At 47.3% G+C, this 27,487-nt stretch overlaps 1 protein-coding gene across 3 annotated transcripts in view; it reads left to right on the forward strand.

The window, feature by feature from the left end:
• The window catches only part of PPP4R3B (protein phosphatase 4 regulatory subunit 3B), an 820,721-nt gene that overhangs the window by 318,618 nt on the left and 474,616 nt on the right, over positions 1-27,487 (forward strand). For all 3 annotated transcript variants that reach the window (XM_069608059.1, XM_069608058.1, XM_069608060.1), the window contains exon 5: positions 10,036-10,113. In XM_069608059.1, coding sequence (XP_069464160.1) covers positions 10,036-10,113 — 78 coding nt within the window. The remainder of the gene's footprint in view (positions 1-10,035; positions 10,114-27,487) is intronic.

Raw genomic sequence — 27,487 nt, forward strand, 5'->3', positions numbered from 1 at the left:
GAACCCCCTCCAAACAAGGACGCCCCGCTACAGGTCCCCTCCCATGCCTCCCCAGTCGGGGGACGGATTGCAAACTTCACCCACGCATGGGAGGGGATACCCACAGACAAGTGGCTGTTATCTACGGTAGCGGGAGGTTATTGCTTGAAACTCCTGGGGATTCCATCAAATCTTCCCCCACGGCAGAAAAGGTCATCAGGAGAAGAACAGTTCATCTTGATGGAAAAAATCGCAGCACTACTCCTCAAAGACGCCATAGAGGTTGTGCCGATCTACGAGGTAAACAAGGGTATCTATTCAACGTACTTCCTTGTTCCAAAAAAAGATCTAACCATGCGCCCAGTATTAGACTTGCGCCCTGCAAACAAATTTGTCAAGCCACAAACATTTGGTATGACATCGCTACAAGAGGTAATCCCACTGTTAAAATGGGGGGATTACATGGCAACATTGGACATGAAAGATGCTTATTTTATATTTCAATGTTCCCAGCGCACAGAAGGTTCTTGCATTTCAAAATAGCAGACCAGCACTACCAATTCAAAGTGCTACCCTTCGGAATAGCCTCAGCTCCAAGGGTATTCGCCAAGGTACTGGCGGTGGTGGCAGCGCACCTGTGCAGGGAGGCGATACCAGTGTACCCCTACCTGAACGACTGGCTGATCACGGGAGAAACGTACCAGCTTTGCAAAAGAAACGCGCAAATAACCATAAACCTTCTTTTCCAATTAGGCTTCTCGATAAACGAGAAAGTCAAGTCTGGTACCAGATACATCAAAACAGTTCCTAGGAGCTGTTCTAGATACAAGGACAGGCTTAGCCTTCCCATCCATGGAGAAGGTACAAAACATGCTTCGGCAAATATCCCAATATCAAGCCGGTCTCCAGATAAGCGTACGCAAAGCAATGTGCTTACTAGGCATGATGGCATCATGCATTTATCTGGTCCCACACGCACGCCTGCGCATGCGACCAATGCTGGAGTGGTTGGCGAAAAACAATGGTTTTAGGCATGTGGTCAGTGGGACAATCTAGTGGTCGTTTCGCCTACTGTAATCCAAAACCTACACTGGTTGTCAAGAGAAAATGTAATGAAGGGGAAACCCTTCCACAAACAGGAAGCGCTAGCGATCGTCACAACAGACTTGTCACTTTCCGGATGGGGGGGCCCATTACCTTCAGCACACGGCCTGTGGACATAGGTCACAGCACAGAACCATATCAACCTACTGGCACTATTAGCAGTCTTCAAGGCTCTACAAGCTTTCGAAAGACATCTGACAAACCAGTCAGTCCAAGTCCTAACAGACAGCACTACTGCCATGTTTTATATCGACAAACGGGGGCACACACTCTCCATATCTGTCCAGTTTAGTTCAGAAAATATGGAGGTGGTCACTCAAGATGAGGGATGTCCCTGTCCTCCAGCATGTTCCAGGGGTACTCCACACTCTAGTAGACTCTCTCAGCAGAGATCCACTGCCAGAAGAACACAAGTGGCAACAACTCCACACGTTGTAGACCACATCTTCTCTCAATGGGGTTACCCTACTCTAGACTTGTTCGCTACAAGAGAAAACAAGTCCTGCCCAGACTTCGTGTCCAGGTTCCCCCAACCAGACTCCAAAGGGGACGCCCTATGGATGAGCTGGTTGGGGAAATTTGCTTAGCTTCCCCTCCACCCCCCAACACCATTGATCAGCAGAATAGTAAACGAAATACAGATAACGGATGACACTCATCCTAGTTGCTCCTATGTGGGCGAGACAACTGTGGTACCCACATCTGCGCAAACTGGCAATGTGCGATCCCATCAAGCTCCCGTACCAGGTCAACCTGTTAACCCAACACGGGGGGCAACTGTACACCCACAACCACACTCCATGAACTTGGCAGCATGGCTCCTGAGGTTAGAGTTCGAGCACCTTAATCTTCCACAGCGTTGTATGGATATCCTCAAGGAGGCATGGGAATCGAACACTAGACACTGCTATTTCGACAAGTGGAGATTTGTCATTTGGTGCCAGTCAAAACAAACCCCATAGAATGTACCCCATCACACATTCTAAATTATATGCTCCACTTGTTGGATTTGGGGTTAGTCTTTAACTCTATAAAGGTCCACCTAGCAGCTTTATCAGATTACACCACATCTCAAAGTAAAGTCTCATGTTGGAAAGTGCCAGTTATTAAAGCATTTATGGAGGGAGTAAAGAGACTCCACCCTCCAATTTCTAATCCCCTGCCTGGCTGGGATCTCAATGTAGTACTAGCAAAGCTCATGGGACCCTCCTTTGAGCCTCTGTACCAAGCTAGTCCTAAACACATTACCTACAAGACTGCCTTCTTAGTGGCTATTACTTCCATAAGAAGAGTCAGCGAACTCCAAGCATTGTCAGTGCAGGCCCCCTTCTTTATTATCCATAAAGACCCATTGGTTTTACAAACTCATCTTAGGTTTTCACCTAAATTAATTTCCAAATTCCATGTAAACCAATCCATTGAACTTCCAAGCTTCTTCCAGAAGCCAACTAGCTCAGCTGAGGTTAAACTCAACACACTAGATGTGAGGAGGGTGGTTCTCTATTACGTAGATAAAACCAAACCACTCAGGAAGACTGATCAACTGTTTGTCTCCATAGCTACAGGCAGAGAAGGAGAACGCATTTCAAAAACCGCCATCTCCAGATGGATAGTCAAATCTATACAATTATGCTATTAGTTATCAGACAAGACACTGCCTTTTACACCCAGAGTCCACTCGGCACGGAGCACAGGGGCTACTTTAGCCTTTATTGCAAATTTTCCCCTAGACAGCATTTGCAGTACAGTACATACCTTCACTCGGCACTACTGCATTTACGCACATTCCAAGACGGATACACAGGTGGGACAAGCGGTTCTAAAACATCTCTTCCACTGCTCCTTCTCGCGACCCACCACCTTCTCAGAACACTGCTTGCTAATCTATGCATAGCATGTGATCTAAGCAGATTCCACAAGCCTCAGAAGGGATGCATCACTCACCGTGATCGTGTTTCTGATGCTTTTATCTGCTTAGATTCACATGCGCCCACCCTTCCTCCCCTGAGAGAAGGTGCATTGATGTTAGATGAGCTTTCTGTATATATCTGCTTGGATACAACTGTACTTGCACAAAAATTAATGTCAGAACAAAACAATCTAAGGGACCTCGACGCGTGAGGGCTTATAGGTACAGTGGATGTCACACTAGGGATAGTATTACTGGCACGCCCTTTCGACGTCCCTTTTCGAATTTCAAAATCTGTAATACTCTGCAGCTTCCACTAGATGTCGGCCTATGCATAGCATGTGAATCTAAGTCGATACAAGTATATATATATAATCAAAAGGAAGGACTGGGATCCAGTCTTGGGCGCAGCGGCACTCCGGCTGTGCTCGTGATGAAAAACTCAATATTTCTTAAAATCCAGACAATCGGTGTTTGCCGTGCAGCCAAAGAGTCCTTTATTAATAAAAAGTACATGGACAAGGAAGGCAGCAGCAGTTTAGCACAAAAAAGGAACAACGCGTTTCACCCTACTCTGGCTTCGTCTACATTTTTTTCATCCGCCTGTTGTCCTTGATTTACCCATGTGTTTTTCTGTTTCATCAATATCGCCAGAACGCACCGTGGTCTTCACTTGCTTCAGGTAGACTCATCAGCTTCTTCCAGCATCCCCGGACGGCTTCGCGCTTCTGCGGCATGCTGCGGTCCCGCGCTTTCCAATCGGGAGGATGTAGACCTTCTCCCGGCCTCCCTCGCGGTTCTGCGATTGTACGTCTGCTTCTCTTCAGGATCCGAAATGGAGAACAGCAGCTTCTCTACTTGCGGAGCACCCAGGACATTCCTCGTGTCTCCCCACATCTCCACAGCACTGCAGTCTCTGCTTCAGCATCTCTTCCGTGTCGGCCTCCCCTGCTCCGCAATGCTTGTCTGTACTGTTTGTGAGCCCTCAAACAGGAGCCAATGTGTTTTCCTTCCCTCCCTCTCAGAACAGTGCACTTGTTCAGTTTAAATGTCCCACACACAAGTGCTTTAAAAAGCTAGATTGCTCATTGTGGTTTAAGCCCTTGGTACATGGTTCAAAATTCTGCATCTTCCCCATCTCAGTACTTGGAGAATTGTGGGAGTTGAAGTTCCTAGATGTTGAACACATGGGATTGGAATATTTCTGGTTACTGGTTTTACGATAAGGAATCTTAGAAAAAGATGTTATGTTGGAGCAGTGCGAGTTAGTGTCATGGTTGTGTTTGGCCATAAAAATAGTTTTCACTTCTCACACCAGGAGTATGCTATGAGGGTTTGGGGCGTCAGAGGGTCTTCCTCATAGAAAAGGGTCTTGGGTATAAGGGGGTCTTCCTCATAGGAAGGGGGCGCTGTCTCCACCCATGTAATCCTCCCTCAGGAAACCACTCCCCCCCTACCCCCCCCAGGGTCAGGATCAGGTAGCGGCTGCCTTCCCTTAGCCACATGGGAGGAGGCTACCGCCGGGGAATCCGCCATGACTCCACTGGATTAATCACAGTACCCAGAGATTGCCCTTCTCTTGGTAAACACAATTTCCAATCACTAGGGGAATGCCTCCCTTCCCCTAATTGCAAAGTTCAAGTTCCAAATCCAGGGCGAATTACTCCCTTCCCCTGCATGTCATACACTCAAGAGGTTGGCTCCCTCCTCTTTATCCCCTCAGTTTATAAGCAGACTCTTGGCAAGCACGAGTGGTAAGCACTTATCTTAACACAGTTGGGTGCGGGTCCCAGACTCTGTGTGCCTGCTGCACTCCCCTGTCAGGACTTTCTCAATGTGTAACAGTTGCACGCTTTTATATTTTCTTTACTCAACCATTGGGTCCTCGACCTGTCCTCACTTGCTTCATTCAACAACTGACTTTGCGTCCCAACTCCTCTGCTCGGGATCACCCGGTTCATATGTTTCTTCAATGGTGTGCAGTGTATGCCACAAAGCGCCCCAGCACCCCAACTCCCCTTTCTGGGCTCACTGCTTTCTCCTGGCTGCTTCAGCGTTCTCCTTGGTCTGAAATTCTCCCAGCGGTTTGCTTCCTCCTCTTGCAGACGTCTTGTTGGCTCTCCGGTACCCGTGATGCCTAGTCCTTCATCCCATAGCTTCCTTTGCTCTTGGCCTCTATGCAGCAAACTGGCTTCCAAGCCTCTCATGACGGTGCCTCCAGGTGCTTTATTGCTCCCCGCTGCAACTTGCTTTTTCTTGGTTTCTCAACTCACTTTGGCAGTAGTGGTTCTCCATGTTCTCAACACTCGATGTTTTTAAACGTCACGGCACCCATCAGATCCTGCCAACAACTAGAGTGTCTCTGGGTTCCCGGCATCAGCGCTCTGCATTGCTTTAGTGCTCTTCGTCTGTCATTCTACTACAAGGGTATGAAAGAGCCTTGTCGGTCCGGACTGGATGTCCTGTTTGTCATATGGGATTGGGAAATTAAGGGATTGGTGTCATACCCAGCGTAGAAGCGGATACCATGTTCCAGCTAGCGAGTACACCTCCCTCCCATGAGGGTTGTCTTCCCCCATATGATCCTCCCTCAGACATCCACCCTCAGAGTCAGGATCCGGTAGTGGCTGCCTTTCCTTGGCCATATGGGGCTACCTGGGTCTTCTGCTCACTGCTGTCAATGCTAATCCATTGTAGCCAGCGGGCATGCACAAGGCTAGGAACTAATTTGGGAAGCAGTGGCGTGCACTGGAAGGACTTGAAGACATGGGGCAATCCAGGTTCTACTGCTTCCTGATCAATCTTGGTCGTTTGCTGAACAACTTGTGACTAGGGCACATCGTGCCTCACATGCGCAAGCATTTCTTTTTGAAAAGATCTGTACAACATGCAAGGTTGGCCGTTCGGGAGCCAAGCGGGAGGTGAGGGGGGGTGGGGGAAACTGGACACGGAAAAGCAGGGATAACCAACACGCCCAATCCCCTTTGGCTCTGACACTATACACTGGATTTCCTACATAAAGATAGAGTAAACTGTATTTGTAGTTGTGGCAGAGAAGTCTAGCTTCACTAAAGGGGTTCTGATGGATAGTTGGTCCTAAATAGATAACCCTAAAAAAAAAATATACAAACTGAAAACATGTGCACTCTACATGTAGTAACTAGTAGTTAAATAATTACTTGGGTTAAATGTAACCTATTAAAACGGTGTATGTATACAAACCGTACCAGGCCAAATGTAGATCTTACCATTCCTAAACTAAAGGTCTGACTATTAAACATTAGACAATACTAAAATGCATTTACAATGTCATAATCTGGACCCTATAATGCTAACCATTGAAAATCCACACAACCGCTCATCTAGTAAAATGTTTAATATACTGGTAGACCATATACCTAACCCACTTTACACCTTCTATGCACTGCATGTACAATTTTACAACAATGCGGAGAAGCCCCCCAAAAAGTCAGACTAAGTTTAGCCTTGTACTACCAGACTAGTATAATCTGACACTCCTGGTAAAGGATTGATGCAATGTAACCACAAACAGTATTCAATAAACAATTTCTAGCAGGAGTGCAGTAATTTAATACAGTTAAATCTGTATAACGCTATTTGTTAGAAAACTCCAGGGGCAATGTCTGTGTTCACATGAATAATTTGAATAGGCACTTAAGTTTTGAATTTGTAGAAAATCCCCATAGGATTAAAGAGGCCAAATTGAAAATTGGTTCGGAGACTGCGGGAGAACGCAATCTGTACAAGGATCCAGTACCCTGGACCAGCAATGACCAGGACAGAGGAAAATAATTGGCCTTCCCAGTAGGGTAGCGCAGCAGCAAGGACAATGTAGGAACCTGGAAAATTGCAGACTCCGACCTAGCAGAAACAGATGCTTCGAAAGGTAAAACTGGGCTGCCAGTCCGACACAAAAAAGGTCCCATTATGAGGGCAATAACGGATGTGACCCAAGATATGCCAGAAAGGGGCGGGGGCGACGAGGTAAGACTCCCTCCATACAAGTTACTCCACAGTAATTGGCTTTCTGGTGGATGTATCTGTTTGAGCCCCATTTGCCCACCCATAATTCCTCTTTGGTGTACAGGAATAAATCTGAAAAGGACTAGTATTTGCCCATTCATTATAACTCATTTGTTTTTTGTCCCCTGAAAAGATTTGGAGTATTTTAGTCGCATCATTTATCCTGAAGGATGTACACTGTTAACCCTCCCAGTTCATTTATCTCGGGATGATAGCTCAAGGGCAAAATGCTCGCTTGAAAGCAAGACTGCACGGAGCAACACAGATTCGTTCCCTAGGGCAGTGCTTCGAAACATCTGTGTATTAAGCATGTTCTAAATAAGATCGGAAATTAACCAATCTGAGTATTGGAGGTAGCATGTACCACCCAGTAGTGGGATATTGGTTTAAGTGACCCTGCTGTAATACTGCGGACAGACCACTATTACTGGTAAATATCCTTTCACTTTTAACTGATGGAGGCTCAAAGGTGTTGTTTTTAGGTGAATGTCTAGTGATTAGCCTATTGTTCATGAACCTCTGAACAGTTTCATGTGATATCGCTAAGAAAAGTTTTTGATTATTTCTTCCTAGGCTATTTAAAAGGACTGGTTTGATAGAATTATCTTGGTCACTGTGTCATATAGGCATGAGTGGCGTTACACATATTCTTAAGGATTGCACACCATACTCGTGTAATATCTGGGGCCATCCATGCCATTGGGTACACCAGACATTTTCCTTTTTTTCAGACATCTCGTACTTTCAAGCACAATGCTTGATAAAGGTTAGGTTATCCTGAATGCGATTGAGGGTGAAGTATTTGTTTCCAAACAATTGAATGTGACCTGTACCTTAACTGTGAAGGTGGTAATTTCAGGCAGAGTTCACACAAGACTTTGGCCAGTATAGCAAAATGAACAATCTCTCCAAGAACAACATTGGAGATAACATTCTATTTGTTGTCTTAAAATTGCTGTTTGTGTACTGACTAAGATTTGTCAAGAGTAAAATATTTCGCACATATAACATTGTGTTCTGGGGCTTGTCAAAATCTAATTTATTTTGCTAGCATTATGAATAGCTAAACAGTTCAACACAATTTCAAACTAATTACATTCATGTATTCTAAGGCAGTGGAGGATACACGAACACTAATTTTAAATCTCAAACTGTTAAGGGCATATATTTGTATTTCTTGTACAGCGCAACTTGCCTAGGGGGTGACGTTTGGTCCCCCTCCCTGCTCCCCTGGATACATTGATCTGATCTATAATATATTATTGTGAGATTAGAGGTATAGGAGACATGGTATGCAGAAATGGGTGCCTCTTTTGTTGCAGCTTTCTGAACGGTCTAGTTTATTTTATTCCTAGTCTTTACAACGCACTGCCTTGTCTCCAAGCTCTAGGAAGCAAATGGTAGCCAGTATGGTAGCAGTTTAAAACAAATCCCAAACTGTCTAAGCCACCATTTCTCCCCAATGAGTTATGCTGTGGGTGCCAAAAGAGCCAAAGACTGAACTTTCCTGACGAAATGAAAGCGCAGTTTGCACTAGGGCAGAATGAAGGAAGGGTTTGCATGGCCTTGTCTCCCAAAAGAGCTTTCGATTTCCATATGAGCAGAGTTCATATCTAGAAGCTGCATGCTTAGGACGAGCTGTGTTTGAAATCAAGAAGGGGTGTGTGTGGAGCAACCACTCTGTCATTTATGGGCCTGCTACCTTTGTGTTGCTGTTTTGCTGGGTTACATTATTTGTTTGGTATGTTACTATACGACCTGTTTTTGTTATGTGACTGTGTTATGCTACTCAGTGCTGTCTAGCTAGTTGTTCCCGGTCATTTGTTCTTATGTCGTGTCACATTAATGTCATGCAGCCGGATTATGGCAGGTAGCACTCTACAAATCCCTGAAATACATATATAGAACACCAAAATCAGATCTGAAAATGTAAGCTGGTAAGCATGCTCTACACTGCTGTTTGGTGCAGAGATTCCAATTCTGCTCTGTATTAACAGAACATGTTTAACTGCAGCACAGGTTGAGAATGGTAGACCAGGCTGGTTATGGCAGAGTAGCTCTCAAGAGCCCAGCCTCTGCCCCAGAGATACCCCACGCCCAACTGTAACCATCCCCATGATGTTGCTAGCAGGCATCAATAACTGAAAGGAGCCCCTTTTAGGTTTTTGATGTCATTTTAAACATGCCTGTAGTTTCTCTCCGCTTTCCTGTCTATAGAACCTAGTCGATCAAAGTGTAGGTAGCGAGTTGGGATTTTTAATCTCTACTTCTCTTGTGTAAGGTTTCAACACACTCCTGCTTGTGATAACACCTTGGTATACCGGACACAGAAGCCAGAGTTAACATTGTCAGACGTCTGTCTCCTCCCTTTTACAGGACTTCGGTCCAACTAACAGGACAGACATGCACCCATGCCATCGCAAACCATTCTCCCATCACTCCCATGATTTGTAACCTCCATTTCCTGCTTCTCCATCATCTCCACTTGGTGGTTTTATTTCTGCTAGCAGGTGTGGCTCCCCCTGCTGGTGGCCCATTAAGCAATTCATCGGGCAAGCCTAAGGCCTCAAACTACTACGGTGGTGATTTGGCATTGTATAAAAGCACATTAACTTAACAATTCCACTTTTTTTTAATGTAACCATAGAAATGTAGATGGGACCAACTGACAGTTTTCTGTACATTCAAGCTTTTGTCAGCGACACATGCAGTGAGTTTTCACCGTCTCCCCGTTCAGGCTAAGAAAAATATTTTCTTAGGCATAGCTGGTGGATCAGGACATGATTTGTTTGCGACTATTTGATTTTGGTTTACTTATAAATATATATTTTTTCTAGCTTACATTTTTTTCACATAAAGAGGTACATATGAGACATGTTGGTGTACTCCATGTCCTGTTTGGATTAGCAGAATGTGGTAGTGATAGGATATTTGTGTTCAAATACACCATATGCTTCTTTGGAATGTTATTGATGACTTTTGTGCAATGTGTCATACAGGAAGATGAGAAGTTTTTGTCAGAAGTGTTTGCACAATTGACAGATGAAGCTACAGATGACGACAAAAGACGTGAACTGGTAAGCTATTGCCCTGTATTTTGGTTTTGAGTGCATCGATGTTTTATATCTCCATGTGCATCTGATGCATACATCTGCTACCCTCCCTGTGCCTAATGTGACATTTGAACACTTTATAAGAATTTAAGAAAACATTAAAGGAGTTCCCCAGTAGCATGACAGTGTCAATATTTTTCACGTCACTGTTCGCTGTTCTGTACCCTTCGAGCGTCTCTGTACTGATTGCCCAAGTGTTAGAAGTCTAAGGTTGAGGCATCTGAAGAAAGTAATGGGTTATGTGGTGCCTGTGGGGTGCAAATTCATGGATGTGCTTCATGAAACTCACCTACAGAGTATTGGGTAAAACACTCTGCCTTTTACCTTCCTGTGACTTTCAAGGTTGTTTATCTAGCTTTTTGATGGAAACAATCCGATGTTCTTGCCGGGCCTAAACCATCCAATCTTTAAGCCATAGACCCTGCTTTACTGCAGGTAATTGCATAGCTAGTTTACGAAGACTTTGACACACATTATGGAGATTTCTGTGAGCAGGAGCCATGTTCAACTTTGGCAGCTCCCCTCAGCAGTAAGCTTTGCATAGCTGATGGTTAGCCGCCTGTCAAGATGTGGGCTGCCATATTTTTCTGAGGAGCTCAGATCCGGGTGCCTTAAACAAAAAGACGTTTTTAGGTTGTGGAACTGCTTTTTCGCAATCTTGTTCTCAATGTCTTTTTTATAGGGTTTTTTTCAACTTTCTTTGTTTCAATGTCCATGGTTTTCCTCTGAATATATCCGGGGGGGCTGAGAGGGAGCGAGGGGGAGGCGGAGGTGCGAGTGGCTCAAAAATGATATTACGCTTGACGTCCCCTTCCCAACTATACGATCGATAACACATTTCTCACTGTTCTATTGCATTTCTTTTTATTCCCTAGGTGCCTGTTTTGTACTTGTTTGGATTAAAGCTCAGTAACCACTCCCCTGAACCTCCAACACTTGTTTGCCTTTGTAACTTATTTAAAAAAAGATGTTCTCTTTCGGATTACTCAAAGATGTTAAACCATCTGGTTTCCAAATGTTAGTTGTGGTATACCGCTTTTTGCAAATAATTTGAGAGATGATTTACATGCTTATACTGGAATCAATGCGTAGTCTGTTCAATTTGATTCATTCTTTTAGTATGAAATTGTATGTATAAAATGCTTCGCTGAAAAGACTATACTAATTTTTCGTTAATTTCACCTGATTGGTGTCCAATCTGAGCTAATTGTACAACGCAGCTAGTAATCTGGATTAAACATCCGTTCTTTTGGGCCGGTGCTACATTGTGGAGGGTTGCTTTTTATTCAGCATTTTTGGATTTTATGGGCATTTCGGATTTCCTTATTTCTGAAGTCTTATTTGACTGGTTTATTACTAGTTTTCAAAATGCTTTCATGTTTAGAGCATGGCCCCGACCACATTATCCCTTTCCATTTGTCATATGGTTAAGTAGTTATGCTGGCTGCGACATTAGCCACTCTCGAACACTCCCTGATGTTTCTTGGTGTGCAACCTTTTGTGTGAACAAAAATGTATTTTTTCTATACTTCCTATCCTTAAATTACTTTTCCTTCCCACCTATCCTTATTGCATCCCTGTGATCAATGCCACTGAAACATCCATTCCCTATTGCTGTAGAATCATTGAATGTCATCCCCCACCCCCCTCCCAGGAAGCATTGTTCTTAGTCAAAACATGTGATCTATAGATGTGCACGGACACCTAAAGGGGGTCGAAATAAAGATTTGATGACCAGGAGCTAAAAGCTCACTGCTAACAGGCATCACTCAGTAAGCAGGAGCTACCTTTTGGTAGAAAGCAGCGGTTACACAGCATGCCCCAAATGACATCGCTTTTATCTCTTATATGAACCATTACAATCTTTGAATGGTGTCTCTTCAATAGTGTCTATTGGGGGCAGGATCTGTCCTTAACACCAGATACGGAAAAATAGCGGAAAATATCGGGGCTCCTGTTGATGACCCCATTCTGCCCAGGAGGGCTATATAGTGAAAGAACAAATGAAAAAGGTCAATCATACCTATACATATGCCCCAATAGTTTGTTGTATACAAGACACACCTTATTGTGTTAGTACAACGTGTTTGTATTCAAAGGTAAGGACCTAATGGTCTGATAGCACACATAAGCAGAGCTAACAGCAGAGGAGGCGGTTTGGCCGTTATAGCAAAAACGAACCTCGCTCTAAAACTACTGGCTCAACCTCCCCTCAAATCTTGCGAACTCCTCATAGCCAAATTGCCTATCTCCAACTGCCACACCTTAACAATCTACCTCGTATATAAGCCACCTGGCCCCATTGGGACCTTCGAGGAGGATCTATCTAGCCTTTTAGCCAACAACACAAGAGTCCTCACCAATCCTATTGCTAGGTGATTTGAATTTAGGATTCAATGACCCTGATGGCAAACCAGCCCAATCAGTAGCCACTATGCTAGCTGAATATGGCCTAACCGAAAAAGTTCTCACCCCAACCCACAACAAAGGAAGGACTCTGGACTGGGTCGCTACCTTGAACTGTGATATCACCAAAATTACCCCTCTAAATTGGACAGGCCACTACCTTATCTACTTTACATTATCTCTTAATAAACAAATTACCAAAGAGAAAATTATGAAACCACCCGTACCCACTAGAGCCAAAAGAAATATAACTCCAGACAATCTCCTGCCATTACTTATACCAACTATCAATACTCTTCCCGATAACCTGCATCCAGAGCTTCTTGTAGAAAGTTACAATAATGCTATGAAGAAAGCACTAGATGCTATTGCTCCTCCATAAAACTTCAAAAAAGTAGACGAGAAGCACACCTACACGCCTGGTTCACCCCCCACTTAAAAGAATTAAGAATGCAAAAAAGGAAACTAGAATCTAAATGGCGCCACACCCCATCTGAAGAAAATAAATTGAAACTTAAACTCTTTGCTAATAATTACCAAAAAGAAATCTTACTCACAAAAAAATCTCTTTAATGAAAGAATCGGCAATGCAAGCTCCAATACCAGGGAATTATTTGCTATCCTAAGGGAGCTGGAATCCCCCGTAACCCCACCTGACAACATAGCCAAAGATAAACAATGGTGCACTAGCATCCACAATGCTCTAACAAATCAAATCAAAACACTCCGAACCAAAATCTCCTTAAATAAAAGACTAATTCCCAAAGAGACACCACTCAGCACCTACCCTACGACAACTAACCCACCAGGCACTGACCCATTCAAATTTGCCAAAATCTCCACTCTGGCAACCGAATGGATTATCGTATCCCTCAAACCATCCAATTGTAAGGGTGACAACTGCCCAGCCCAGCTAATTGAGGATGCTGCAAGGGACTTAGCCCCCTTCATAACCAAACTGATTAATGCTTCCTTCTCCTTCAACACTATCCCAAGCAACCTAAAAGAGTCTTGGGTTCTGCCTCTCCTCAAGAAGCAAACCCTAGACCCCGCTATTCCCACTAACTACAGGCCTATCGCCACAGTACCGTTCCTTCTCAAGATAATAGACCGAGTAGCATACCTACAAATCCAGCACTATCTTGAAACTAACTAACTCCTAGGTGCCCACCAATCAGGATTCAGACCACAGCATGGCACAGAGACAGCCTTAATTGATCTCAAAGTACAGATTGACGAGCTCAATGACAAGGGAAACGCCACCATGCTACTCCCTCTTAATCTGTCGGCGGCCTTTGATCTAGTGGATCACACAGACCTGTGTGAACACCTGGCATCGGCTGGCCACTTTTTAAACGATGGCCATAGCCCGGATCCAATCATTCTTGGACAACCGCACAACGACAGTCTTCTCCACATTGGCATCAGCAGACCCTATTAAAATAGCTTGCGGTGTACCCCAAGGTTCTTGAGTCTCGCCAACTCTGTACAATAGCTTTACCAAGCCCCTATTTGACAAATTGGACATACTGGGTGTCACCTACACTAATTACGCAGATGACACTCAGAGCCTCGTTCCCCTTTCGGGCAATTTCGAGACTGATACGCCTTGGTAAATAAAATATACCTCCATCATTCAGGCATGGATGACCATGCATGGCCTATGCCTGAATGATGATAAAACTGAAATCCTGCTCCTCGGATGTGCTGCCAACCTAAAAAGACTCGGCCCCAACTACTCAGCATTTAATATTGATGGAAATAAAATTACAGTTGCCAAAGCAGTGAAAACACTAGGCTTTCACCTTGATTCGGCCTTGACATTAAAGAAACAAGTGAACTCCTTAACATCCTCTACTGCCTACACCTGCAAGCTCATTAGGGCAAGTAGAGCTTTCCTCACCCAAGCCAGCTGCATCATTGCCAACGCCCTAATACTTGCCAAACTTGACTATTGAAATGCCTTGTATTTGGGAGCCAACAAATGCAGCATTGACAAAATTCAAACATTGCAAAACAATGCCCTAAGAACTGCCCTCAATTTACCTTCCAAAGAACACATTTCCAACAAAAGAGAATACAAATGGCTTAAAATCTGTGACAGAATCTCACTTAAAGCGGCATCACTTATCTTCAAATGTCTTAACCATGCAGCCCCCCCCCCCCCCTCAACCTGGCAGCAAGAATAGTGAGAAAAACATTGACTCGCCCCACCAGAACCGTCAATTCCTACTGCCTACAGATACCTAAATTTAGACTGAAAAAAACAGGTGGCAGCAGCTTCCCAGTTAAGGCAGCCCAATACTGGAATGCTCTCCCACTTGACATTAGAACAGACCAATCCTACTATAGCTTTAGACAGAATATTCTCACATGGCTACACTCTAATGACACCCAAGGTTAACCATGTCTCAATTCACACCCACAGATCTTACTCAATCTGACTGTATATATGGATATTCTTTAACTGATTTGTCAATGTAATGTTTCATATTTATACTGTGCCTTACTTTGTAAACAAGCTTTTAAGTACACATGTTTTTCTGCTCTCTGTTGTGCCCAGTTACCTTTTGGGTTTGGCGTGCCATACAAAATCAATAAACAAACATAAATATAGTTTTCCATTCAAAAACATGAAACAAATACATGATGTTGTAAAACACATTTTTTTTTAGAATCAAAATTCAATACAATGGAGTTGGACAATACAATATCTACTACTGTGTATTGCCACAAAAGGGGTCACAACAATTAGTATATTGATATAGCGGAAAACATGAAAAATGTCAATGGAGGCAGTGTTGACAATTTTGCACTGTACTTAGGATTGCGAAATCGTCTACACAGTTGTGTTTCGGCCCTCACTGGCTGTTGTGACAGTAGTTCTTGAGCGGGCCTTCATCCGGACGAAAGGATGCCGGACGGACTGCTCTGTGTGTTGCCTATAAGATGAAACAAATGGGCCAGTGTTAGTACTTGGATATCAAGGGATAGGTAAGGCAAAGAACATCACTAGTGACATATTTATCAATGAATGATTAACTATCTTACTGTGTCGGATAAAGAGTAATTCCACACGGATTCAAACAAGAAGTTTGAGCACCCATGATGAATTGGGTAACCTCTTGACTGACTTCATACTTCTCATTGTTGAAATACAACCTGTGTGATGAAGGCAGGTGTCCAATCTGAATAATAAATATAAGGGCCTCACTTCTAATGGTGTCTAGAAGGGAGGTTGTGGTCTCAACATACTGGTATATCTTCTAACGTTGAACAATGTGGTTGACCGTTGATGATTAGCGGGCTGCTGCCTAGCTGGGTATACTCAGTATGGTTCCTGTTCCTATGGGGTCTGAGAGAGACATAGAAGAATGGTTGAATAACCCATGCCAATGTTATGGTGGTACTCGTACATAAAAATCAGAGTACAATGGCTCGATGCATGTAAAGAAATTACTTTAATTACACTTTGTCTCACGTGGACAGAGTGATGCGCTGCCATACTCATTGCAATCGTAGTGTCTCCCGCAGTTCAACTTGTATGGGCGTGTGATTCAAAACAGGGCACAGAGTGCGTCTCTGTAAAAAAGTGGCAGGAGAGCATGGCTCAATAATCCCTAAAGTATCATGGAATGTTCAAAAAGGAGCGTCTTCTACACGCTGTACCATATTCAAAGAAATTTTTTAAAAAGTCACCTTAATCGCTTTTGCTTAACGATGCGATGGTGCTGGCGGTGCCGTGGGCATCCAAGGTGGTGGGTGGCTTGCGTAAGCTTCTAGCAGGCCTCGGAGCGTGATTATCTATGAAAAATCATTGCGCATTTGGTGTTACCCGACTTATCAAGAAATGAAAGCATAGTTTGGGAAGGGGAACGCTTACCTTCAAGAGTTTGCAACCGCGTCGTCAAGCAGTGACAGCAACGGACCGTTGTCATGGTGACCGGTGGGTTTATAGTGGTCGGCCATTTTGAATTGCATGCAGGGCGGTACCCCACGTGTCACTGAGCTGTCACTCGTTCGGTGTTGATATATTACGTGCCAATCAGTTATTGATGGTGTATCTAATAATTAACAAAATCATACTGGAAAAATGTGTACTTAAAAAATTGTTGTGGAACGGTTGTCATGGCAACTATTGGGGCATACGTATAGGCAAGATTGACCCTTTTCATTTGTTCTTTCACTCAACACCAGATATAAAGCCTGGTTCAGCCTTTCAGCCGACGGCCCTCTGTTGGGTTTTCTGTTCTTACAATCCACCAAGTAGATTTCCAGTTGCCTTGTGGTCTGTGCTCTCCAGTCAAAAGCCCCACCCTGCTCTTAAAAGCCACCAGCCCTATGATTGTGGCCTAAAAGAGTCTGAATAGTGGGACACCAAAAGCTACATTTGGCTTGCCAGGCCAATTGTTGCAACACAAACATACCTATGTGATAGTAAATCTGTTTGGAAATGTAAAATACTGAAACCAAATGTATGAGGTGTTTAGGACCACATCTGCTTGCTTTAACAACGGGTATCAGATGCCCTGGAGTTATGGTCTGCAGGTAAAATGACACATGGTGGCCGCATTAGGATTCAGTGGGTCATACCTGACCACACCTGCACTGGGTAGGTATGTAGAGCCCAGCGGGGTGCGGCACAGACCGCCAAGACCTCAGCAACCACAGGGCATGGCTCCCACACCTCGAGGCCCTTCCCCTGCTTGCAAAGATAGGTTATTTGAAAAGTTCCTTACCCTCGTGAAGTCACTGCAGATGGGCACCATCCTCAGGGGATCATCAAGGACATGCTACCCCCAGCACCACCTCAGGCCCAAGTGTTGCAGACTTCGGTAACAGTTGAACACTTGGTTCCCATCTCACGCCAGTCACACAGGCTCCACCTCCGGCATAGCCTCCGCAGCAGCCCCCGGCACTGCCAGTCAGCACACCACCGCTGCCCTCACCCAGCAAGTCGGTGCCGGACCTGCAGGACACAGCGGGGGCGACAGACGAGGAGGACCAGGATGCTCCCCCGTCAGCTAAAGCTTTCCACGAGAGGCTGACTGGCGTAGCAGAGTACCTGGGGATTCCACAGCCTCAAGTCGAGCAACCGAAGGGGTGTGGGGGGTGTTCGGGCGCAAATGCTGACCATTCGCCCAGCCATGAGAACTGGCATTCCCCCTGCAAAAGGATGTAGAATCCCTTGCCAAGAAGGGATGGGTGAAGCCGCATTCTACCCACCCAGCCTACCAATAAACACCTGGATGCCAAGTATAGGGAGGTGGAGGGAGAATCCCTCATTCTGTCAGTACACCCTCAACCGCATTCATCAGTTATAGCTGCGTCCGCCCTCTACTCCAAGCCAGTCTTCGTCAGCTGCTCCAACGTCGGTGCTCCTTGAGAAGGAGGAAAAGCTCTTGGAATCATACGTCATAAAGGTTTACTCTAATTCCACACTCCATCTGCGCCAGGCCAATGCTGACACTATGCTGGCAGCAGTGAATCGGAAGCTGTGGAGGGAAATTTCAAGGCTGGATTGGCAGAGGCCAAAATTGTGGGCCAAGATAGCATGGAGTCTACAGTGGCTCACATTGACACACAGCAGGTAGAGCGGTCTGTATCACCACCGATATGAGGACGGCGGCTAGGCTCAAGGCAACAAAATTTAACCCTGATGCGCAGGCGCGCATTCTAGAGGTGGGTGGACTTTCTCCACTCGACCACGGACGGTGAACTTGCCAAAAAGAATATCTCTCAGACAGCTAAATCATTGTCAATCCTGACAAGTTTGCTCCCAAGGATGATAGCCAGAGTCACCAGTGCTTGTATCGAGCAGCGTACCTTTGGTGGTTTCAGGGGCTTACAGGAGCGACGCGCCAGGTAGCCAGATCGGTCTCCAAGCCAGCACAGGCGCAAGCAGCACAAATCTTCCCACAAGGGTATTTTTTAGCCCTCCTCCCAGGCACCATCCTCCGAGGGCAAAAAGTTGTGATGTCATCCAGATCCACAAGTCTCTGGTGGGGGGCAGGCTTGCCCTGCACTTCAGTTCATGGCAGGCAATGTTTGCGGACCCATGGATCCTCTGCGGTCTCCACAGGCTTCCTGCCGTCTGCCAAACCCTCCATTCCCTCTTTCCTCCCCTCCACTCCCACAGATTGGGACGGCAACTCGTTTGGTGGAAATCTGCTCGCTCATCACGAGTCAGGCGGTGGAGAAGGCTCCAGCTTTGTAACGAGGCATGGCCTTCTATTTTTGAATATTCGCCATTCAGAAGAACCAGTTGTTCTAGTCCTTGCTTCCTTGAACCTTTCCTTACCCCTTCAAAAGTTCAAGATGGTTACTCCAGCTCTTATTGTGGGGACTGTGTGGGCGAGACTGGATGTGCTTCCTGGTACTGAAGGATGCTTACCTGCATGTCCCCATTTGGGAGCCCCATCGTTCGTTCCTGAGGTTCAGGATCATGGGCTTCTGTTTTCAATGCAAAGGTCTTCCCTTTTGCCTCAACTTGCCCCCAAGGCTATTTACAAGATTAATGAACGTGGTAGCAGCCCTGCTCAGGGTGGAGGGACACCACCTTTAGCCATACCTCAACGACTAGCTTATCTGAGCAGAGTCTCCAGAGGCAGTATGTCAAACAGCTTTAGCACCCCTGCACACGCTATACGACCTGGGGTTCTCGAGCAACCTCAAGAAGTCTGTTACTCACACCCAGGCTTTAACATTCCTGGGGCTGATTTGGGATATGCGGGCAGAGAGGATCTCAGTAGACAAGATCACAGCAATCAAGACGGCCACAATGCATTTTCTCAACTGACCAGCAACCTCAGCATGGTGGTACCAGCACATGTTCGGAATAATAGCAGCTAGTCTCCTGGCCATGCCACACAAGACTGAAAATGAGGAGACGAGCTGCATTTTTCAGATTCTTGGAATCGAGAGACTGGCTTCCAGGCAGCCCTAGTCTGTATACCACAGCACCTGCACCCGAACCTGGAGTGGTGGAGTGCAGAGACCAACCTGGTAGTGGGCAGAACGTTCAGGCAGTCCAGAAATCACCATTACCACGGACTTGTCCCTGGAGGGATGGGGGCTACGCTGGGCAATCGGTGTCCATGGCGTATGGTCGAGGCAGAAACAGCTCGAACACATCAACTGGCTCGAGAACATGCCATCTGGCTGGCTCTCAAGGCGTTCCTCCCCATTATCAGCAGCAAGTCTGTCTGAATTCAGATAGCTCCACCTGTATGTATTACATCAACAAGCAGGGAGGTACCAGGTCCCCTCCCCTCTGCAGGCTGACCATCGACATTTGGGAATGGCCACTGACCAACAGCATTTGTCAGCAGTCCAGCTTCCGGGGGAATCCTAACTTGGAAGCGGACGGGTTCATCAGGCTGGTGATCGACAACTACGAGTGACAGTTGAACGAAGAGGTCCTGAGCGGGATCTTCGACAGGTGGGGTCACCCGCAGGTAGGCCTATTTGCGACCATGAGCAACAGGCGATGCCATCAGTTCGCTTCATGGCTGGGGGTAGGCAGTGGGTCGTTGGGAGATGCACTGCAGATTCCATGGAACGGCAAGAATGCATATACTGATTCCCCCCTACCGCCCACTCTAGTGATTCAAAAGGGCATCTGCATGTCAGGGAGACACAGTCCTTCGGCTCATCCTGATAGCCCCTTGGTGGCCGGCAAGACCTTGATTCTCAGAACTTCTCCGACTGGCGGGTTAGCCCCCGGTACACCTCCTGTTGGGGACCAGCCCACCTACTATCCCATCAGGGGGAACATTGGTTCACCCCGCTCCGCAGAAGTTATCCCTGGCAGCTTGGTTCCTGAACCGATCACTCTGAAGCATCTACACTTGTCACAGGATATGATATGGCATTTATAACGCACCTATATACAAATGTTTCTAGTGTTCACAAGGACAACTTGGCTATCATTCAAGGGGGAAGAAGCAACTCCACCAGGAGTCAATACAAGAGCAAGCGGATGAGGTTCTGTCACTGTTCCAAGACCAACCAGGTAGACCCCCTGACGTGCTCGCTGGACAATGTGCTGTTCTTCTCGGTGCCTCTGGCTCACTCGGGTGTGCAGGTAGACACCTGCCGTACATATCTGGCGGCCATAGGGGCCTACAAGAACTTAGGAGACCACATTTTCTCCTCCAATCCGGTGGTGAAAAGGAATTTGGCAGGACTGACCATATTAACCCCTTCCGATCAAGCATCCACATCCAGAATGGGACCTGAACGTAGTGCAGGGTGCACTGGCGCACAAACCTTTCAAGCCCATGGCATCAGCAGACATCAGGCTGGTGACTATCGTGACTGCCCTTCTGGTTGGCCTTACTTCAGCACGCCAGATCAGCAAGATTCGGGATCTGGTGGCTTCAGAGACTTATACCACGTTTTACCGTGACAAGGTGGTGCTCAGGATGCATCTTGCTTTTCTCTGTAAGGTTGTTTCTTCCTTTCACATTAACAAGGAAATAGTATTCCTACTTTCTTTGCTGACCCAAAGGACGAGGCTCAGAAGGTATTGCATTGTATTTGTTTATTTCTACAGCGCTTATCCACAAGTGAAGTGCTTCAAAGCGGGAAGGGAGCAAGGGAATACTTTAGTCATTCTTAGGCCTTGAGGTTTCCGAATGATCTAACAAAGAAGTAACTAGAGTACTAGGCATAACAGCGTTTCACCTGGTGCAAGTGCATGAAGTATTTCAGGCACAACCATATTAGGGAGGGGAGACAAAGGGGGTGGGGGGGGGGACAAGACAGAACTTGCTAGGCCTAGTAAATTCAGGTCATGCAAGTGTACAGACAGAAGTGCAAGGGAGGGTGAACAAGTGCGCCCAGTCCGGCAGGGCCATGGGTTAAGTGCAGAGAGGTTACCCCTCTCATTGCCTGGATGTAGGGCGCGCTCTAAAATTCTACCTGGACAGGACAAAGCTTTCATAAATTGGGTGCCTTGTTGTTCATGTTTGGTGGGTCAAAACCAGGATGTTGGGCCTCCAAGGCTTCCATAGCAAGGTGGATGGTGATGCCCATCAAGTAGGCGTATGAGGGCAGCAAGGCCTTTGCTAGCGAACTTGCACACCCACAGAGCAAAGGCCAGAGCTTTGGCTTTCCAAAGCCATGTCCCAGGGTAGACGATAAGCAAAGCGGTTACTTGGGCTACCCCATCAGCCTTTTGCAAACACTGCTGCTTGGATGCCAGCGCTGGGTCGGACACACCATTCGGCCAGGTAGTTTTGAAGAACTTGTTTTCTTAGAGGGGCAATTCTCTGCCCCAGGGCTGCATTCAGTTGTAATTGCCCATACAGTATGGAAGAAAGGGGACGGGCATTGGAGTAATTATGAGTACTCTTATGTCCCGTCCCCTTTCCTCCATACTGCATGGGTGTCCCCCGCTAGGGACGGGAGACGGACCCTTTGACTAGAAAAAACCTTCTTCCCCTTTAAATTTAGAGGCGCGCGGCCCTGGGAGCATGTGCTCCCCTGTCTCCGCCCACCGGGCACCACTCCCTAGTCCCCTTTTCTGCATCGACGGGAACGGGCCGATTTCACCAGCGCTCCTGTATTTTGCTTTGGCCATGTAATACCACGTGCTCTTCCCCGGATATTTTCTTCTGTCTTTGTCTTCTTTTATCAAACATGTACCCGGTCCTCCGGCGCCACGCTCCTCCCCGGCGCATGTGGCTTCAACAGGTGTACAGCTTGTGAGAGGCTTGTCAACATCTGATCCCCACCACCTCAGCTGCCTTGGCCCTGACCATGGCTGGTAGGGTTGTACCGCGTGCAACGCACTTTCATTGCATGCTCTGAAGAAAAGACTAGTTAGGGGGAGGGAGCTCTTCGAGAAGTGGCCTTTGGAGGACTTAAAGGACTTATCAGACATAAGTCAAGGCCCAAGAGAGGGCCCTTCTTTTCCAGCGCACCCCACAAGTGTGACTCCTTCCCAAGCAAACGCCTGGCGGGAGGAACCTCTCAGGTTCTCACACCAGCATGGGTACCAAGGCTAATTCAGCTACCGACCGCCAGGCCGAGGGGTCTGTAGATCTTTCCAGAGACAGTGCTGAGGGACCGCAAGGTTCTTTTACCAGGTGTACACCTGAGGGGCTATGCCCTTGTACCGGCAACGTGTCCGAGGGGATGCCTGTGCGCAGCACTGACGGAGATACTGCCGAGGACGACACGTCTACCAGGCCTCGGCCTGAGGTGCCGAGTAGGTCTCGTGCTCCACCACCAAGAGTCCTTGAGGAGGCTGGGCCCAGTGAGCCAAACACCACGACTTCGGCATGCAGCTCGACAAGATGGCTGTCGCGACGGACAAGATGGCTGCTCATCCGATACTGCCCCGAGGAGTGGACCAGGTGGGAGAACGAGTTACAAGGTGGGACTGGTAACATTGTGCAAGGGAGACTGGATGTGCTCTCTGGATCTGAAGGACTCTTATCTACTCTTCCTGATTTCAGACGCATTGCTCCTTTCTGCAATTCAAGATCAAGGGCTGCCATATCCAATACAAGGTGCTACCCTTCGGCCTCAACTAGTCTCCAGGGTATTTATCAGGCTCATGAATGCAGTGGCAGCCCTCCTCAGGGCCCAGGACCACCACGTCTACCCGTACCTGGACGACTGGCTCGACAGGGCGAGATCTCCGGTGGCGGTTCACCACACTTCCTCTGCCCTTCTTACACTCCACAAGCTGGGATTTTCGATCAACCTCGAGAAGTCTCAGCTGCAGCCTAAGCAGAGCCTGACCTTCTTGGGCCTCTTCTGGGGACACAAGCTTTGAGGAGAGTTTTCCCCTCGGAGGACAAGATCCCAGCTATCAAGAGGGCCACTACTCACTCCCTCCCTTTCTTACACGAGAGGTGACCTCAGCCTGGTGGTATCAACATTTATTAGGTAGTATGGCAGCGGTTCTACTGGTCGTACCCCACACGAGATTCGAGATGAGATTACAGCTGTACTTCCCAGCCTCATGGAATCGGGGCTCCCAACATTCCTCCTCTCCACTCTGCCCTCACATGGTGGTCCACGGACTGCAACCTGTGGACTGGCAAGCCCTTCCGGCAGCCGGCCCCGCAGGTCACCATCACCATGGATTCCTCCCTGAAGGCTGGGAGATTGGGGGGCGGGAAGACTCTGGACAACCACAGTGTCCATGGAGTTTGGACCCGGCAGGAGTCTCATGTCAATCAATCAACTGACTGCAGCTGAAAGCCAATCTGGCGAGCTCTCAAAGCTTTCCTTCCGCTCATTTGAGGGTGGGGGAAGGTCGTCCTCATCCAGACCGACAACTCGACCAGCATGTACTATGTCAACAAGCAGGCTTGGTACCATGTCCCCTCCACTGTGCAGCCTAGCTATAAGCATGTGGGAATGGGCCCTGGAGAACATAGTCCACCTCTCGGCCGCCCACCTCGCGGGGGGGGTCCAACCTGCAGACGGACAGGCTCAGCAGGCTGGGAGCGGACAATTACGAGTGGCAATTGAACGATCAGGTGCTGCTGGAGATCTTTAGCAGATGGGGGCATCCTCAAGTGGATCTCTTTGCCTCCTTGGACAACAGGTAGTGCCAGCAGTTTGCATCACGGAAGGGCCCCCGCTCCCTGTGTGATGCATTCCAGATACAGTGGAACGGCATGACCGCATATGCCTCCCTCCCACACCCCTGATCCACAGGCTGATCTGCAAGATGAGTCTTGTCACCTCCATCATTCTGATGGCTCCATGTTGGTTGGTGAGACCGTGATTCTCGGAGCTTCTCAGCCCTTGGCCAGGTCACCCATGCACCTGCCCATGGGCCCAGCTCATTTTCTGGCGCCCCACAGAAATTAGCCCTTACAGCATGGTTCCTGAGCAGGTCACACAAACACCTGAGCCTATCACTGGCTAACCTTGAAATCATTCAAGGCGCTAGGAGCAAGGCTACTAGGAGCCAGTACAAGAGTAAATGGACTAGGTTCTGTCACTGGGAGGACTCTACCCCCGCCCCCTCTTACGTGCACGTTGGATGATGTGCTCTTTCTCTGCACACCTTACTCACTCAGGCGTGCAGGTGGACACACGCTGCACATATTTGGCAGCCATAGGGGCCTACAGAAATTTGGAGGTGGTTGTCTTCTCTTCCAACCCGGTGGTCAAGCGACATTTGTCGTGCCTCGCCAGGCTCTAGCCGCCCATCAAAAAACCACACCCCGTGTGGGACCTTAATGTAGTGTTGGGCGCCTTGGCACACAAGCTGTTCGAGCCAATGGAGTCTACGGGCTTCAGGCTGGTCACCATTAAGAAAGCTCTGTTGGTGGGCCTCACCTCTGCTCGCAGAGTCGGTGAGATCCAGGCTCTGGTGGCTTCAGAACCCTATGCTACTTTTCTCAAGGATAAGGTGGTCCTGAGAATGCACCCTGTGTTGCTACCGAAGGTAGCCTCCTCTTTCCCTCTAAACGAGGAGATAGTCTTACCTATGTTTTTTGACGAGGCTTAAAGGGTCTTGCACTGTCTGGATGTCGGAAGCGCTCTGAAATTCTATCTGGACAGGACCTAGGGCTGGACGCTCTGTCACCTTCGGGGTTGGGGGTGGGGGGAATCGAGGCCCGGTTATCTGGCAGCCAAGGCCTCTATAGCAAGGTGGATGGTTTCGGTCTTCAAGGAGGCCTGTGAGGGGCAGGACAAACCACTTCCAGCTAACATGCACACCCACGCTGTCGGAGACAAGGCCGCGGCCATCGCATTCCGGCGGCAGGTACCATGGCAGGTCATCAGCAGGGCAGCCACCTGGGCCATACCTTCGGCTTTCTGTAAGCACTACTGTTTGGACGCCAGCTCCAAGTCAGGCTCGGCTTTCGGACAGGTGGTTCTAAGGAATCTATTTTCTTAAGGAGGTTCTCCTCTCCACCCTGGGGCTACATTCTGTTGTAATTGCCCATGCAGTATGGAGGAAAGGGGACGTGAGAGTAATTAAGTTAGTCACCGTAGTGACGAACATACTTAGTCCATAGCCCCTTTCCCCATACATCCCACCATCCTCCCCCCTAATAATTCTTGTGTAAGTAAGCAATCTCAAATATTGTCAACGCTTCAATGGGGAAGTAATCTCACTTTTGCAACAGGGGGATTACATGACCACATTGGACATGAAAGATGCATATTTTCATATTTCAATCTTGCCAGCGCACAAAGTACCTCGGGTTCAAGATGGAGGACACCCACTATCAGCTCAAGGTTCAGCCCTTCGGCATTGCTTTGGCACAAAGGGTTTTTTACAATCGTACTAGCGGCTTGCATCCATCCCTGTGTATCCTTACCTCAATGACTGGCTCATAACCAGACACTCATACGGAACGTGTCTGGAGAATACCCAGAAAGTAGATCTCCTTTTAAATCTAGGCTTCTCTATCAACGAACCCCAGTCTGATTCCCCAGCAAAGTCAAAACGTTTCTGGGGGCCCTGATTCGAACAGAAGAGTTTCGTCTTCCCCTCCAACGCGGGGGTTCAAAACATGTTATTCCAGATCCCTCATTATGTAGCCAGTCGGTGAGTAACTGCACGCTAATTCATGCAGCTGCTGGAAATTATGGTTTCCGGACATGCCTGTCCGCGCACGCGCTCCATGCAGGAGTGGCTCGTTTTCGGGCCAGTGGGATGACTTCTCATGGTTGTCTCGACAGCCCTTGTCCAGTCTCTGCAGTGGTGGTCAAAGGAAAACCTTCTGCAGAGGAAACCCTTCACCACCCCTGCAGTAGAGGCCACTGTCACCACAAACAGGTCTGTCTGAATGGGGAGCTCACCTCCTTCAACAGAGTGCACAGCGTGTGGTCCCTACCCATAGCATCCAAGCACATCATCCTGTTGGAACCACTTGTTCAAAGCCCTAAAGTCCTTCTTAGCACATTTTCAGGGGTAGACGCTCCTGGTCCTTTCAGACAGCACAACAGCCATGTACTATCTGAGCAAACCGGGGGGCACTCACTTTCTAGGGATATCCAAACTGTTGCAGAACATTTGGAAATGGGCACTCAAACACATGTTCCTACTATCACAGTATATTCCAGGGGAACACAATCCTCTGGCAGACATGCTCAGCAGGGACTTGTGCCTACTCATAGAACACGAGTGGCGTTTGCAAGAGCACAGTCTGCTCAACTTCTTCGCAAAACGGGATTTTCCAGACATAGACCGGTTCGCGACTCTGGACCGGCCAATGTCCAAACTACGCATCCAGGTACCATCGGAGGCGGTCCAAATTAACGGTCTCTAGCTAACATGGTCTGGGAAATGTGCCAATGTTTTTACCCCCTATCCCCCTTCTCAGCAGGATAGTGCACAAGATGCACCAGGAACAAGTCAGGATGATCCTGGTGCTTCCAATGTTTTCCTGACAGCCATGGTTCTCTCACCTCATGAGAATGTCAGTCTCCCCTTCCAGAAAACTTCCCTGCCTGTACAACATGCTGTGACAAGACCTAGGGAAAACACTACACCCGTGACCCCAAACACTCAATTTAGCAGCTTGTCTCCTGAAGTCATAGTTTGGGCACCTCCAACTACTCGAGTGTACTACCTTGAAAAGACTAAAACTCTAAGGAAAATTAAACAATTGTTTGTTTCAGTGCAGCGGGTAGAGATGGGGACCCTGTCTCTAAATCGGCTATTTACTAATGGATTGTTAAATGGATCACACTGTTACTCTCTGGCCACGAGAGGGACTTAACCCTTTACGCATAGAGTTCACTCTACCTTGGGCACAGAGGCTACCTTAGCATTCATTTCAAATTTCCTCTAGATTCTATTTGCAAAGCAGCAACTGAGTTTGGTTCATGCTTTCACCCAACACTATTATGCTCTAGGTCTTATACTCTGGTGGGACAAGCGGTGCAAAGACATGTCTTTGCTACTGTTTCTTCACACATCCCACCACCTCCTGGTAGTGCT

Source organism: Ambystoma mexicanum, chromosome 4q (genome assembly GCF_040938575.1).
Source record: "Ambystoma mexicanum isolate Mex_15411 chromosome 4q, UKY_AmexF1_1, whole genome shotgun sequence".
Classification (NCBI taxonomy): domain Eukaryota; kingdom Metazoa; phylum Chordata; class Amphibia; order Caudata; family Ambystomatidae; genus Ambystoma; species Ambystoma mexicanum.